Source organism: Thermobia domestica, chromosome 17 (assembly GCF_964235325.1).
Source record: "Thermobia domestica chromosome 17, izTheDome1.hap1.1, whole genome shotgun sequence".
In the NCBI taxonomy this organism is placed as follows: Eukaryota; Metazoa; Arthropoda; class Insecta; order Zygentoma; family Lepismatidae; genus Thermobia; species Thermobia domestica.
Window position 1 is genome coordinate 165373896 of NC_137470.1, and position 18177 is coordinate 165392072.

At 36.0% G+C, this 18177-nt stretch overlaps 1 protein-coding gene across 11 annotated transcripts in view; it reads right to left on the reverse strand.

The window, feature by feature from the left end:
• Positions 1-18177, reverse strand: part of LOC145674468 (uncharacterized) — a 139893-nt gene that overhangs the window by 81393 nt on the left and 40323 nt on the right. For all 11 annotated transcript variants that reach the window (XM_081744574.1, XM_081744576.1, XM_081744572.1 and 8 more), the window contains 4 exons: positions 14701-14823; positions 12152-12274; positions 7545-7664; positions 1138-1257 (listed from right to left, as the gene is read on the reverse strand). In XM_081744574.1, coding sequence (XP_081600700.1) covers positions 1138-1257; positions 7545-7664; positions 12152-12274; positions 14701-14823 — 486 coding nt within the window. The remainder of the gene's footprint in view (positions 1-1137; positions 1258-7544; positions 7665-12151; positions 12275-14700; positions 14824-18177) is intronic.

The window sequence follows — 18177 nt, forward strand, 5'->3', positions numbered from 1 at the left end:
GTAACATGACGAAAACCTAAGCTAGACAAGGTATCACATGATGTGCCAAAAGTCTTCAAAATCGGATAAGCAGTCTAGGAGGAGCTGAGGGACAAACTTTGTTACACTCATTATTATACAGGGTGTTTCAAAACGACACCGACAACGTTTAGGAGGTGATTCTTGACACTAAGATAAGACAAAAAGTATAGACAAACTTCGGTACATAAATGCTTCCTTTCGGAGTTATAGGCTGCCGAAAACACGAAAAAATTAAATTTGAAGGTCCATAGCTCCGAAACTATGGGAGCAAACGGAGTCGCGTGAAGACTTCATTAGGAGCTAGTATGTATCCTATCCAAATATTTAATTTTCAGAATCCTGCGGCACTTCCGCAACATTTTTTTTAGAGGTAGTTGGTGAGTACTTCAAATTATGCCCGTAGCCAAACTCCCTCTATAAACATTGTTGCGTAAGTACTTTAGGTTTCTGAAACATATATTTTTGGATAGTGTACATATTAGTTCTTAAGTGAAGTCTTAACCCGATTAGGGTAGGTCCCATACTTTCGGAGCTGTGGACCTTTAAATTTCTTTTATTTTTTTCATGTTTTTAGCAGCCTATAAATCCGAAATGATGGATTTCTGCACCCAGGTTGGTCTATACTTTTTGTCGTATCTTGGTATCAGAAATCATCTCCCAAACGTTGTGGGTGTTGTTTTGAAACACCCTGTGTATATAGGCTGTGTTTTGAATCTAATTTTGTATCATATGAAATTGAGAATTTTCTATTTACAATATATATAGTTTATGTTCGAGTATGTCAATTTCCACTGACGGTATAGTTTCGGTATAGAAATGGTGTATCATCTCATTTCCACAATGTAAGTATGTGTGTTTGCTGAGTTGTGGAAATGAGACAGTATGTCATACAAGCTCTGATTTCCTAAGGTAGAAACTTTACAATGATGAAAATTAACATACTCGCATTGAAAAGTACAGATATGCTACTTTCGTAGAAAGTATCATATCAAATCTGTTTTATCCAGTAATTTCCACTAACATTTGATCAGTAGTGTTCGTATATAAGGAAAATAACTATCTCTCTTTTCTTTTCTTATTACGAACATAAGGTGTATAACACAGAATATTTCTTACCTGAGTATTAAGTTGCTTCTCTATTTTATTGTTGGAAGTGGGGTTTCCGGTTGAACTTTTTGAATTATGCAACATTTCAAATGAATTCCTGTTTTGAGATTGGCCGAATTCAGCGTTTTCCTGAAATAACAATAATATTAATAGTAGTAATGACATACTAACTTACATAATTTACATATATCGGCCAAATTTTTAGATACTACATTAATTTTGTGAAGAATCATGAGAAAGCATGCTTACTCATTACTAAACGCGTAGTATTAACATTATAGATAACCGTTGTGATGATTAGTGTTCTCTGATTCACTGTATTTATAGTAAATATATAAATCTGGATGTAAGGGCACGGTGGCTCAGTGGTAAAGCGTTTACCTCTGGTGCGTACAGTCCTTAGTTTGATCCCAACTCGGGCTAAGTGTGCTTTGTGGTGGACAAACACCATGTTCGTGGGTTCTCCCGTTTCCTCCCATTTTCTTCATTCCACCATTGCCTTCATTTCTCATCATCACCGTCTTCTTTCGCCTAACCGGCATAACCGTGGGACGTCAAACTGAAACATTTCATTTCATATCTGGATGTAACGAAGGTGGAATAATATAGGGTTAAATTTTCCTAAATATTCACTTGTCTGGATGTGTAGCTGCTATGGTGTGGTGCTGTAGATGTTGCGAATACTGTTCTTAGGATTAGAATTAGGAACTAATTTTCTGGGCTTTCGGCATCTATGGGCATATCAGTCCATCACGTTTGAGGGATAACGTCCATCAGCAATCACACTACTCAGAAAATTGGTAAGGAAGAACGGAATGGGGAAGGAAGGAAACAGCCTGGGACCATTATGTTAGTATCATCCCGGCATTTACCTGGTGTGAATGAGAAAAACCTAGAAAATCTTACTCAGGATGGCTGACCTGAAAAAAAATGTTACATATTTTCGACGTGGTGTCCCCACCGAGAATAGAATCCGGGACTGTTCTCCCGAAAGACGAGAGTTACCATCCACGCTCGCGAAGCCACAGATACTGTTCTAAGCTAATGAATGTATATTGAGACAACTGTTCGTTTACCAAGCGAGCGTTGAATGAAAACTTGGTTGCTACTAACTGAATTTCTGTTAAAAATTTTCCATTTTAAAAGAAATCCTCTGGGTTACTAGTAACCGAAAAGTACTCGGTTAAGCCGTATCTGGCTCTTTTAACCTATGTCTGGATTACTAGTTGCCGAGAAAATTGGCAAAAATATTTTCAATCATTTCATTTGGTTATTTAAATCCCTTGGAAACGATGGGTTTTGGGTCAATGTGTTAAAGGACCTCAAGCAACATGAAATTAACCTACGTATGAAGTTTCAACCACATTGGTAAGTTTGAGTGAGCTCTAGCTGTGTCGAAATGTTCGCAGTGTGCTCATTATTACCTTCTTAGTAGAGAAGCAATAAATGACACGATTTCCCGCAGAGCATTATGACAGGTACTTTGGTAGCCGAGCGGGAGGCACAGTGGCTTACTTCTGGTGTATGGGGTCCCTGGTTCAATCCCCGGTCAAGTAAGTTTGTGGTGGACAACATCGTGCCCGTGGGTTTTCTCAGGGTACTCCCGTTTCATCCCACTTTTTCACTTCACTAATTCTTTCATCATCATTCACTTGCTACAGCTATCCCTTAACATAAGGGCATAATCGAAAGACGTTAAACTCAAAAGAAAAAGGACTTGGTAGCCGAGCGTCTTAAGGCGTGAATCTACTCATCTGTCGGTGGGTGGTTCGAATCGCCTCCATTGGAGTCAAAAATTTTTTTTCTAAATTGTTTTAATAACCCATACGTACTCAATTAACTAATCCCCTCAGTTGAATTAGCCAACTACTTGGTTAAATGAGCTAAGATTAACTAACCGAGTAGTACTGAGATGGAGTAACCGAGAACTCGGTATGCTATAAACTTGGTTACCAGCAACCAAATTTTGGCTACTTTAAGCCTGCAAATTTTCTCAGTGTAGCAATAGTAAGCTCAAACCGGAAGCTGCAGCAGAAAAATGTAATTAAAAAAAAGAGGAGGAAGCTGTGAAAAAGAATTTTGCATATTATATATATATATATATATATATATATATATATATATATATATATATATATATATATATATATATATATATAAAAGAAAAAAGAAATGACAGCGAACGTGGGATTACCTTCTCTCCTGCAACTACAATCGGAGCAAGTAATTTCTAGATCAGAACTACTCAATTTGAGGTAGTAGTAAATGTAGAACCTTGTGAGAACATATACAGGGTGTTACAAAAATATATCACAATATTTTGGGAACAGATTTCTCACTTCAAAATAAGGAGAAAAAAAAAGTTAATATGGACCTGTGCTCAAAAGTGGATAGTTTCGGGGTTAACAGGGTGCCGGAAACATGAAATATGTGAACTTTGAAATTTCGTAGCTCCACTGCTATGGGACCTATCGTATTCGGGTTAAGATACGCTCCTTTTTTTCTGTTCTTTTTCTAATATTTATTTTAATCTAATAGATTATTTAGCAATTTCACAATTGTATATTGAATTTGTATTCACCTGTTGTAATTGGAGAAATTGGCTCTGTAATAGGTGTGTGTTAAATAAATAAATAAATAAATAAATACCACTGAGGAACTGGTATGTGCACTATCGAAATATCTACGTTTAAGAATGCTCTAGTGCTTGCACACCAATTTTTAGAGAGGTAGGTGGAGAATGATTAAGTACTCCCAAACAGAGTCTCTAAAAATGACTGTGCAAGTACCGGAGGTTCTGAAAGATGGATATTTGCATAGTTCACATTCTAGTTCCTCAGTGATGCCTTGACCGGACTACAGTCGGTCCTATAGTAGTGGAACTATGGACCTTTAACTCAGTGATGCCTTGACCGGACTACAGTCGGTCCTATAGTAGTGGAACTATGGACCTTTAAAATTCACTTTTTCACGTTTTCGGCACCTTGTAACCACGAAAGTATGCACTTTTGAGCAGAGGTCCATATGAACTGTTTTTCTTATTTTGATGTGAGGACAATACTGTGACAAACTTTTGTAACGCCCTGTATTGTTCGGTGGTTTGATCAAAAGGAGCCGACTCAAGTTAAAAATTGCTTACAGGTTTTTAGCCTTGTAACCATTAGTAGTTTAATTGTTACCTATAAAGGATTAATAACTGCTTATTGAGTATTTTATATCAACCTTGCAATAGATGTTGTCTTAGAACATAAAATGTTATTTCTGAATTATATTTTAGAATATTATACTTCGCTGCCTGTCTTTGTCCCAGATTTTACAGGCTTACAGCATTTTACATATTTTCACAGTAATACTCTCCCCACAATATCAAGTAGCAGCGTGGATTGTATTATGGATTGCAGTGAACAAAAAACTGTCTCTATCTATTCATCATTTTTTTTTTCATCAAACAGTAATATTTTTGAAAAAATCAATCTCATCTAGATACGAATAATTTATTTTCAACCCCCTCCCTTCCCCGTTTACTTCGCATCGAAGGTAAGCGCCTTATCACTGAGCCGCTGTGGTTTGATTATATCATAGAAATTCTCAGTGGAAATTGTCTTTGTTTCAGCTGTAACTATGCAAGTCGCAAGAGAGTTTATTACAGTTTCTGATTTTTATCAGAAACATAACAAAAACCATGATTAAGCGCTAAAATGGTTGCAGAAACCAAAGAAACTAAGTCTCTAGTCTGTTCAAAATAAACAAAGAAATCGTCAATCGGATAATGTTATTGTTTCCAAATTAGCAAAAAATTTTAAGCTAACAATATAATTGATGACTACTGTATACATATGGAAACCAAACTCTTGTAACAAAGCTTTATAGTGTAATGTAATCCCCCCTCCCGTAAAAAAATCAATATATATTAAAAATTTGTTATTGAAAGTAAAAAGAAACAAGTTGAGTTTCTATATAAAAAAAAAAAAAAAGACACACTTTCAAGGAAGTGGAAACAGGTAAATGAAAGTGATATGTCAAAAATACTAAGTAAATAAGGAACTCATATAGGTGAAACGCCAAAACAAAAATATATAAACTAAAGAAAAAATAAACAAGGGGTCAGATTTGTCAGAACAGGCAGAACCGTCATAACGGACAGAATAGTTAGACACGTCAATAGCGTCATTATAATATAGTCAAGTTGTTGACAACCAGATTTGTAAATTCATACTGGTCTTCAGTCTGTTAAATCCATCATGTATCCTGTAAGTAGAACCTTTAACTTAACTATGTAAAGAAACACCATATAAGAAGTTCATAGTACCTGGAGGTTGAATTTCTAACTGAGGAAGGTTGTGCGCCCAAGAATATTCATCGCCGGCGACGTGTCATGAATACACCATTACGACCCGGAAACGACGGGTCAGTTGAAGAGTCGTAGTTGTCCCATCTGCTGGCAAAGTGTTGTTGACAGTCTGTCTCATCCTGCCTATAGTCCCGATATTGCGCCCTGCAATTTTTGGCTCTTCCCCAAACTTAAGCATCACTTTAAGGGCCAACGCTACAGTTGTGGCGTGGAGGTGAAAGGAGGAGTTCGGCAATGGTGTCGCCAGGAGCCACCACAATTCTCGGCCGACGGCATGAAAAACTTTATTTCGCGTTGGCGCAAGTGACTTGCCCGCAATGGAGATGATGATGCCACCATCTGCAGCTGACATTGCAAGCTTTTCACTGATACCTGAATCGGTGCTATCTGTCAAACACAAACAAAGGTATCACCTTAGAGGCATTACTTTCTGAATGACCCTCGTAAATCTACAGCTTAACGTGGAATCCGAAGCACATGAGCTTCCACCGGGAATCGAACATAGGTCTTCCGCGTAAAAGATGTGTCATTCAAATCATAGTGTGCGAATGGAGAACTAAGAAAGATATGTTTTGATATTGCAGAGATACTTTTCCTATATTTTTTTTTTTTTTTTTTAAAGATACACTAATATGTATATACTAATTACATATGGTATCTAGTTCTTGCATCTGAAGTCGTAAATTCTGATCTATAATAAATTTGCCTCAACATATATATACAAGTTGTACAACTATCGAAGTTGGTTATTCTTCAATGGAATCAATGGTGGCTAACATAGACAGGTTTTACTGTATCTTCATTACTAAAGGACACAGAGAATCAAATTTTTCAGATTCTTATCACAATTGCATTTACGAGTCGTATAAAAGAGTTGGATTACATTTGACGACCTTCAGTAGAATTCGTATGTTGTTCCTGTGATTTTGTTACAAAACACACAAAATTGCACGAACATAAACTTGCCCTAACATATGTACAATCTTGTCAAAAATGTTGGCCACCCACCTTGCTTCTTCTACCCATCATATCTTGACAACGGTATTTGTTACTTTGCTATGGACATCAATCCAACTTTTCTAACGTAAAGTTTTTCTCAACGTAAGCATAATGTTAAATGATTCCTAAGTTTTATATGAGCACTCCTTTACTGGAACATATATATACACAATATATTAATATACACGGTGTAACATAAATGCATGGCCAAAAGTGACGGAGTGATTGCGGACATCGAAATAAGTAAAAATGTTCCTAGAAACATGGGTCCGGTGCCGCTTCGTTTCTGACATACAGGGTGTTCAAATGTCGAGTCCCTCCAATGGCTCAGTGTGGTAAAGTGAATGGAAAATATTCAATATTACAGTAATAATACAATTAAGTGGAATTATGCCTGTACAAATACATTTTCTCTAACACAGAGAATGAAACTAATCAACACTTGAGTTTACTGGATTGTCAGTGTTGCAAACCTGGTGCAAAGTGTTATATTTTAAATAGCACTAGACGTCCACACGTTAGCATATGATTGCTGACATCAAAACGTTCCTAAACATGGGGCAGATTTCGCTTCGTTTTCGGAAGACAAAGCTATGTGAAAACATAACAGTTTGTACCAGGTTGGCAACACTGACAATCCAATAACCTCAAATGTTGATTACTTTTATTCTCTGTGTTAGTGTAAATGTATAGGCATAATTTCACTTGATTCTATTATTCCGATAATATTGAACATTTCCATTCACTTTTCCATAGTGAGCCATTGGAAGGACTCGACATTCGAACACCCAGTATCTCGGAGACGGAGCAGCATCGGACCCATGTTTATAGGAACATTTTTACTTATTTCGATGTCCGCAATCACCTCGTTACTTTTGGCCATGCATTTATGTTACACCCTGTACAGTATTTAGTGCTAAATTTTCATCTCTTGTCAATCAGCCACTTACATTTAGTTTACTATAAACTTCAAGTAATATATGCATTTTTATTTCATTTTTGAAATACAACGCACATCTTATTCAGGACACATTTTACGCTGATTTCCTACATGAACAATTCCTACCTTTAATTCGCTTAACTCTCCGCTATCGTCGCTGGACTCAAACGTTGAGCTGTTGTTAAAGGACGGTAGTGTAATTAAACTTTCCGTGCTATCATAATTAACAATGACATCATCGCTAACCTGAAAAATAAAATCATACCATATATAATAAAAGAACTCTATTACATTATTGCAGTCAAATATTGTATTAGTTTTACAGGCCAACTACGTTTATGATGTGAAAAAATGCATGTTTCATCATGTACTTGTAAGATTTATGTGTCGTATGATTCAGTCATTGAAAAACTCAATCTAGAAAAATAATCGTATCAGAAAGATGCACCCAAACATGGTAAAGGATGTATAATAATGTCAGCTGATTCGCAGAAGGTGACATGGTTTCATGCATGCCAGGTTTTAATTGATATATTTTCTGCAAAATAACTTCTTTTTAACCAATTATTTGCTGGAATAGGTTCTTGCATATGGTATGAACGTGTTTGTGGTAGCAAAGCTACTGTTACTGTGTCCACTTATTTGGCATGTCTCTTAACATTAATCAGAAAAGTAGTACGCTTATGGGCAGGCAAAAACTACATTCCGTTCACGATGTGTGTGAATGTATAATGTAATATTTTTTTTCTACTGTTGATTTTTTTTCTATAAAGAAATGTATTACCTTCCGTGGGGTTAATCATTTATGGTCGCACATTCGGCTCACCACGGAGCGAAAATACAAATGAAATATATGAAAAAGTGTATCATTTTAGTGATTATCAGGAACAAGTATAGAACACTGAAATCTCACAAAATAATAATAATTAGAATGTGATGTATTTGTCCTTTGGTTAAGTGAAACTTCTCCGAAGAAACTGAAGGACGACTCGCGACTTGGGTACATATTTTCTTTGACGCTTTGCTATAATTCTATCATCTTGTACCACAAATATTACTTTAATGAACAGGAATCCTATTGTAAAGTTCTCCCTGTGTAGGAGCAGGTAGAGCTTGTTAGAATAAATTATAGTCCGGAACCGTCTCCTCCTACCGGTATTTATTATTTAAAAAAAAAATCCTCCATGAACAGTATTTTACAGAAATACTACAATGATGTAACTTGTCTAACATAAGGTAGAGACAGGTTGCCTAAGGCCCGAATAGCCTAAAGCAGGATTTCCACAGAGCTCCGAAGCACGCTGGGTGGAGTGGATTAGGAATCCCTAATGCTCCGAAGCAAGCAGTGAGGGGATTAGAAAAACCACAGAGCTCCGAAGCAAGCTAAGCGGGAAGAAGGAAAGCCTAGAGTTTCGAAGCAAACTAGAGGTGTTGGGTTGGGTATCTCCTAAAGCTCCAGAGCAAGCCAGAGGAGGGGTTGACCAGTCGAGATTGATGGCTGTCGTTGAAATCCTCACGGTTATTATAGGCTCTACAGGTCAGGCGGTGGCGCTGCTGTTCCCTCGTCGTCATGGAACAGATGGTATCGCTGTTGGCTCCGCCGTCTGCAACTGAAGGGTAAGGGGAAAAAACAAGGAATGTCCATGTATGTGCTTTTTCGGGCGCTTTGTCCTATCTGTTGGCGACTCTTGGTACTATTTGACTGTATATGCCATGCATGCCTAGATGTAAAAATGTCCATGTAAAAAGGGGCGAAAGATTTAATAATATTATTTTTTTTACACGGTTTTCAATGTTAAAACGCCGTTTTCTCGAAAATGTAGTTTTGTGACATTCCTTCTTTTTTCCCCTTACCCTTCAACTGTAGTATTCCATAGTAAGGTGCACGTGATTATTGTTTATAAATAGAAACATGTGTAGCACGTTTCTAAACACAAGCACATGTTGAGTGTTTGTAAACACAAGCACGTGACACATTACACTATCAAGAATTCGATTTTCTCAATGTTAAGCTAAAGATTCCTCCACATATTTAAAACAATCAGGAACCACAATGAATTCAGTACGAGAAAAAAGGGAAAGAAATACTGTAGTTTTGTTTACTCCACTTTTTTTCTTTTTTTTTTATCATCTGACTGTATACCTGTATTTTTGTTGTATACGAGTATAACCGTATCTTTTGACTCAATTGATTGTATGTTTTTTATATAACTCAATGTACTTCCTTGACAAGGGTTACGTGGTAGAGCAGCAATATGCTGAACCTCGCCCCGCCCGCAAAGTCTTTTTCAATTCAATTCAATTTAATTCAACTTGAATGGTAAGGATTCTAGTGAAATTCAACTGTGACATTTTTAATGGTACTAACGAGGAAGATGACAGAGTGTAAATTTAAAACGTAAAATTCTGATGTTCTGATAACTCCAAAGCGAAGTTAAAGACATAAAGAATAACAAATTGTAAAATTCTTATAGTACACAGACTTGTTTGCTCTAAACATAAATATTTCTGTACAAGAACAGAATTATGATTTAAATTCGTAATAATGCTATTATTCTTCTTTCTCTCCTGTGCATAACGTTTAAAAGCACTTTGTTTAAAGAAAACGACCACAAATCCAGTTATACTCATTCCACAAGATAATATTGTAAGGATTCCTACCTTTCAGAGCGAGCACATATTATCCATACAACACGTGCTATTGTTTACAATCATCAGTACAGCAAACAATACACATAAAGTAACCAGGAAGGCACGAAGACAGCACGACGGGACCCGAGGAGAAACGAGCCATCCAGAAACCACTTATATAAATGGACCGGAAGAGGAAAGAAGTTCAGTTGACCACAGATCTTTTAACCTACGACTGCTCCTGAGGTCGCCCTGGACGAAGGAGTATTACCTTCCCCAAATCCCTGGAAAGTGCCATGAGCTAAGGGGATTCCTAGCCACAACCCAAATTTCTGGACGCTGCCATGAGCTAAAGAAGTTCCCAAAGCACCCTATCCTGAAGTCGTTACAGACGCCCTTCCTTCGCCTCACTTGTTATAAGGAAGTTTCTGATATATTCGCTTGTAGGTACAAAGACTGTCTTGTAATATTTTATAAAATAAATTAGGTGAAGGGCTAAAATCCCACACTGTTATTGTCTCTACCTACATAAACATTACAATATAAATAGTACAAACTAAAGCTACTTTATCAATACAGGGAGTTTTATATACAGTATGAAGTTTCAAAATTTTTCTCAGTAAAATATTACTTTGTTTATACCTTAAATACTAAAAAACACGATACCTATGATAAAACAGTTTTCTTTTTTATTTTAGAACACCGATAGAAGAGAAGAAAATACGGGTGAAAATACGGGAAGATCGTGAAAATAATGAATTCGAAATATTAGCAAATCTAAACGTTTCACGATCCCTATATGAGGGAAAGCGAATTTTGGGACGTCTGTTCGTCTGTTTGTTCCAATGTAAAGATGTTCATTCACCTAGAGGCCACCCTGTTCAGATATTTTAGACTTAAGTTTTTTATAAGATTCCCTAAGGGCTTTTTATATTTTTTTTCAAGCCCGAAAATAAGAGTAGTTTACTGAAGAGTGAAAACTAATATTTGCAATTTTCTAGAAAATATCTCTAACAATGCAGTTCATATTTCATATATCAATGGACCAGTAAAAACTCTATACTGTGGCCCAGCTCGCGCCGTGTGGACTTTGTGGTGGACAAGTACAGTGCTCGTGGGTTTTCTCGGGGTTCTCCCGTTTCCTCCCACTTTCTTCATTCCACTATTGCATTCATTTCTCATCATCACCGTCTCCTTAAGCCTAATCGGCATACCCCCTGGACGCTGGATTTTCTGCTCATTTCTGGATATAGAATACTATGTTTTGCACGGACTGATTGCAAAGTTGGATATACAATGGGCCAATAGCTTAGGACCTCGATAATTTTAAATCAAGCTCTGGTATTAACAATGTATTAACACCAACATAACTATACTATTAATAATTTGAATATCTAATCATTAAGTTTTTGGTTTTGGCTAAACAGAAAATAAAACAAGAATCTTAGGAATGATCAAAAAAATGCATCAAAAGATTGGGATCTTGGTCAAGAATTAGTTTTTGGATCAGGAGCAAAAATTATTGAACGGCCCCTAAATGTACTTTTCGTATTTTCTGCGGAATAAGCACATCATACTCACTTAACTGATAGTTTTGGTTTGGCTACACTATATATATAGTCCTCCAGATATAATGCGTACAAGAAAATTTTTGGTTGAATGAAATATATTGAATTTTTTGGATCAGCGGCCACAAAATTTTTGAACAGCCCCTAAACCTATATATATATATATATATATATATATATATATATATATATATATATAAAACTAGGTTTAGGGGCTGTTCAAAAATTTTGTGGCCGCTGATCCAAAAAATTCAATATATTCAATATATTCAATATATATAACGGAATAAGCACATCATATTGAGTTAAGTGATAGTTTGGGTTTGTCTACACTATATGTAGTTCTTCAGATATAAGGCCTCCAAAAAAATTTTTGACTGAAATATATTTGATCTGTTGATCCAAAAATAAATAAATAAATAAAAACTTTCCAGCAGGCACGGTCTTCTGCCTTTGGACTCGAGTAGTAAAAGGCTGTTAAACGCATATACATAAGTTACATTTTACTTTTTGTGTATCAAACGTTTTTCTTACCGTTGGGCTGAGGCATCTCGTATCATCATCGTCAGACGGCATATAACCACTACAGCTAATTACAGATTCATGCTCAAAGTCTTCAAGAGAATCCTTGCTGGGGGAATGATTTACGTCGCTCAACTGAAAAATATAATAAAATCAACCCCGAAAATAAGAGTAGTTTACTGAAGAGTAAAAACTAAAATTTGCAATTTTCTAGAAAATAACTCTACTAATGCTGTTCATATTTCATAAATCAATGGACCACTAAAAACTCTATACGGTGGCTCAGTGGTAGAGTGTTCACCTCTGGTGCATGGGGTCCTTGGTTCGATCCCAACTTGCGCCAAGTGAACTTTGTGGTGGACAACACTGTGCGCGTGGGTTTCCTCAGGGTTCTCCCGTTTCCTCCCACTTTCTTCATTCCACCATTTCATTCATTTCTCATCATCACCGTCTCCTTAAGCCTAATCGGCATACCCCCTGGACGTAAAACATAAAGATTTAATTTCATTTAAAAACCGTATATTGTATAAGATGTTTTTCTACGTAGAATCTAGAAGGAGCAGTTCATTCCTGGGAAGAGTTTTCCGGGACGATTTACTCAAAAACGACTACGGTAACTTCTTTTATATTTCATAAAAAGTTCATTACTAGTAAGCTGACAATATGGCGTAACTCATTTGTCTCGAAAAAATCCACAAGGGGTAGTTTATTCTTGGGGATAAGTTTTTTTCGGACGTTTCTCTAAAAAACGACTCAGACGATGTTGTTCATATTTCATAAATGTATGTCTCATAAATAAAGCTAATATATGATAGTCATTTGTCATTAAAAAGTACACGATTGTAGTTTACTGTTAGGTATTCAAAGTAATTATATGCAACGGTATTACCACAACTAAATTCAAACTACCAGAGTTCACACAAAAGTGTCGACACTACTTTCTTTTAGCTATAATTTTTATTGGACTTTACAGCTACTACAAGCCATTCATCTACAACTTATAGATGTCAACATGAACAGGAACTTTCTGTATTTAAAACACTATTTAAATAACCTTAGCCAATCTTGGCATTGCTGTAACCTAAACCTTTATTGTACATATATAAACAACTACCCAGTTACGCTATTCTTTTGTTAAACCATCGTTCTAATCCTAATTACGTTCCTCCTTTGTTTATACAATCTATCTACAAACTTTTAATATTTTTCACTCCCAACATCTTCCTAGATATCACCTGAAAAAGAAATACACCAACTGACTCCCAACATTTACTTTCGGGGAGTCCTCTTCAAATGAAGTTTTCCAGAAACAATTTCGTTCGTATTTCATAAATAAATGGTGTAGGAGAACATGATTTAGTTTAAGAAATTGGAGCGAGAAAGTTTAGTGCAGTGGTCCTCACTACTTATTAAACATGAACCAGTTATTCATATTGCATAACATGACTACATAAATAACGTGTTTCAATGGCAAAAAAGCTCTGTGCAATTTTTATTGAACGCACAATGATTACATCTTAACAATATGTGTTAACAAGTGCCGGATTTACGTATACGCTGAACAGGCTATAGCTTAGGGCCCCGCTTTCTTCGGGGGCCCAAAAATTAAAGGAAAGAAAGGACTGGGTGTACATTTCCAAAATATAGGGTAAAAAACAAATAAAATAAAACTTACATATATCAACAGTAATCTGTGTTGTGTAGATCCCTATAATGTAAAGTAACGGGGGCCCCTTCTGCTGCCGTGCTCCCTAAAATATCAATAGTTTGCTCACTTCTGGATATAGAATACTATGTTTTGCATGGACTGATTGCACAGTTGGATATACAAAGGGCCAATAGCTTAGGATCTCGATAATTTTAAATCAAGCTCTGGTATTAACAATGTATTAACACCAACATAACTATACTATTAATAATTTGAATATCTAATCATTAAGTTTTTGGTTTTGGCTAAACAGAAAATAAAACAAGAATCTTAGGAATGATCAAAAAAATGCATCAAAAGATTGGGATCTTGGTCAAGAATTAGTTTTTGGATCAGGAGCAAAAATTATTGAACGGCCCCTAAATGTACTTTTCGTATTTTCTGCGGAATAAGCACATCATACTCACTTAACTGATAGTTTTGGTTTGGCTACACTATATATATAGTTCTCCAGATATAATGCGTACAAGAAAAATTTTGGTTGAATGAAATATATTGAATTTTTTGGATCAGGGGCCACAAAATTTTTGAACAGCCTCTAAACCGAGTTTTCGGTTTTTTTATTTTTTATTTTTTATTTTTTTTAAATAACGGAATAAGCACATTATATTGAGTTAGGTGATAGCTTGGGTTTGGCTACATTATATGTAGTTCTTCAGATATAAGGCCTCCAAGAAAATTTTTGCCTGAAATATATTTGATCTGTTGATCCAAAAATAAATAAATAAATAAATAAATAAATAAACTTTCCAGCAGGCACGGTCTTTTGCCTTTGGACTCCAATAGTAAAAGGCTGTTAAACGCATATACATAACTTACATTTTACTTTTTGTATATCAAATGTTTTTCTTACCGTTGGGCTGAGGCATCTCGTATCATCATCGTCAGACGACATATAACCACTACAGCTAATTACAGATTCATGCTCAAAGTCATCAAGCGAATACTTGCTTTGGGAATGATTTAAGTCGCTCAACTGAAAAATATAATAAAATTATTAAGAACTTGCATTGATTAGTTTTACAAACGTCTGTCTATCAATTTTATTATTACTATTTAGGATTTAGATTTCTGGGCTTTCAGCATTTACATATGGCCATGTTAATCCATCACGTATGGGGGGTGACGTCCCTCGGCGATAACACTATCGAAGGAAAGAGAAGGAAGAAAGGAAGAGTCCTGGAATCTATATGTTAGGTACCACCCCGGCATTTGACTGGTGTAAATGAGAAAATTATAGGAAAACCTCATTCAGGATGGCTGGCCTGAAAAAAAGCTTTTTACATTTTTCGACCAAGTGACTTCACCGGGAATCAAACCCGGGACCTCTCGCACCAAAGGTGAGAGAGTTAGCGACTCCACTATTACTATTACTAAAGAAAAGTCCATATGTTTGTCTCCAATCTTTTTAGACAATGAGATCTCAAAAACCAAAGGTGCAAGAAACGTGCAGTTTTCACTGGTCAATTCCAAATTTTGTGTAGATTGTCCAGTTCTAATTGAATATTAAAAAAAAAAAAAAAAAAAAAAATGGCCGTTATTTCTTTATTACTAGGAGCAGAAGTTTTTCGCAAGCTGCGAAATCGCAAAAGTTTTCGGACAAAACCGAGAGTTGGTTTTTCAACGAACTACGTCACATTATGTAAGGAAATAGGTATTTTGAAGTTGCGACAAAATGCGATAACTGTTATTTTGAGCGAAATATGCCCCAAAACGCGACAAATTGCGAATTTTTTAAAACGTCAAATTTAGTAGTTAAAATACAGAAATGAAAGCTAGAATTTCCAAGCAATACTTTCCTTTTGCAACTGGCAACGCTGATTACTACTACCGTTTCAAGTTCATATCTGGTAGTTGTGGAATGTGGAACATTCAGCATCATGGTAATATTGTTTAAAAGATGCGGGGAGAAGTCCCTTTTAAAGTCACATACCTTGAGGAAAGAAAGCAGGAATTAAAAGAAATGTACGAAAGCTTTGGAAAACTATTTGATCACTCATTTGTTGGGTACCTCTCAAATCCTGATATAAAAAAAAAGTCTTTGTGCAAGCGTTTAGTTCACATAACCTTCCAGAATTTTCAAAGGAAACTGCAATGTATGAACTTTTGTATGCTGATTTCCATAAGAGTTTGAAGGAAGTTAAGATTCAGAGTCAAGAAGGCACTGTCAGTCTGATGGATATTTTACTTGCCCTGAGAACTAAAGGAAGGAAAATTTAAATTTCAGTAATCGTGCCTGTCTGTAATATGACTTTCAATAAATGCTGACTGTAAGTTTTTTTTTTCTTTCGAAATTTAGTTTTGTAATCAATAATAGAAGCCTACAATGAAAGAAGAAAATGTTGCAACATGCAACATGCTGCACTTTTCTTCACAATAATGATCTGCAGACGAGATATACAAGAAGATACTACGCCAATGTATTGTATGTATGTTTTTCCCTTTTTAGCATGTGCATGTGTTTTTGGTCTATAGCTAATACGATGTATGGTGTTTTGTGATGGCAATCGTGATGATACTGTGCTAGTGTGTTTTAAGTTTTTGGACTTGTAAAAGAAGAAAGAAATTAAATGAAATCTTTAGTTTTACTTCCCACGCTTATGCCGGTTAGGCTAAAGGAGACGGTGATTATGAGAAATGAATGAAATGGTGGAATGAAGAAAGTGGGAGGAAACGGGAGAACCCCGAGAAAACCCACGAACACGGTGTTTGTCCACCACAAAGTCCACACGGCGCGAGCTGGAATCGAACCAGGAACCCCAAGCATCGGAGGTGAACGCCCTACCACTGAGCCACCGCGCCCCCTAACTGAAGAAAGAATAACTTCATTGTCTTAAGTAGAATTATTGTTTATTACTTATATTGGGCGTTTGTAAACTAATTTACTTCGTGACATATTGAGAAATTTTATATCTCAAAATGCGACAAAATACGAAATTTCTAATTTCAAACGCGAAATGTTTAATTTCAAATTGCGAAAAGCTCCTGCCCTTATTTATTACATTTTCAGGGGTACACTGGAAATGATGAAATTAAAAAAATAAAAAGAAAGAAAAAAGAAAGAAAGAAAGAAATAAAGCATCATATCCTACGAGTTATATATCCCAAAACCACATAGTTACATACACAGAGATTGCACATCTCTCAGGCGTTTGTTTCATGGCTTAATGATAATTAAAAGTGAAGGATAACCATTTCTCGAGTCTAAGATGAATCTTTATTGTTTGGAGTGTTTTGTCCAGTAAACACCACATATCACTGACATTATAATTAATTGTGTATGTATTTACTTATTACATACTGCATACAAGAAGAAAGAAAACACTCATTTAAACCGGAGGCTCAAATCTTACAAACAGCACGAGATATTAAAAAAAAATAATAGAAAAAAATCTCCCCTTTATGGTATCCCTTGCCGATTTTATTAAAACGTCTTTCACTTGTGTCTGTAAAGGGACATGTACAGATGTTGTGACGAATGACAAGGAGATTCATGCCCATATGTGAATGATAACGCTGTGTAGATCGTGCAAATTCAGCTAATAACAATATATATTCAACCAGTTCTCGAGTTTTTTTTTCTTTCTTTTCTAATGAGCTATCTGTCTTTCTTGTCGCTGGCAATGTAATATTAAATGTTATTAAAAATTTCTAGAAGCAAGTAATAATACAGTAGTTTAGTTATGTCCTCCTAATGAAATATCTTCCTTTGAAAGTTGCAATCCTTTGAAAATTGGGAGCTATTAGTACTATGTGACTATACGTTCATAACCCATTCAGACATACTTTTACTCAAAAAAAAAAAAAAAAGTCCAAAATTCACAAAGAAAACCCAACACGGTTGCAAAGTACACAATAGTTACGGATGCACAACGTGTTAACTTACGTGAGGGGATGGTGATGATATGAGGAGCTGCTGGAAAACTCTTTACTATACACTGTTTTAAAATACTGATATATTTTGTATTAGTTAGGAGAATAATTTCTGCGAGCGGTCCCGGATTCGATTCCCGGTGGAGGCACTCGGTCGGAAAAGTGTAAAACGCTCTTTCACACCAGCCACCCTGAATGAGGTTTTCCTGGGTTTTCCTCATTCACACCAGGCAAATGCCGGGGTGGTACCTGTCTTATAGGTCCCAGACTGCTTCCTTCCTTCCCCAATCCTTTCTTCCTTCTCTTTCCTCGGATGGTGTGCTCGCCGAGGGACGTCATCTTTCAAAACGTGACGGGCTACATGGCATTAGATGCCGAAAACCCAGAAATCTAAATCCTAAATCCTAGAAAATAATTTCCATGATAGCGGAAATTGTCTCGAAGAAATTTTTTTATC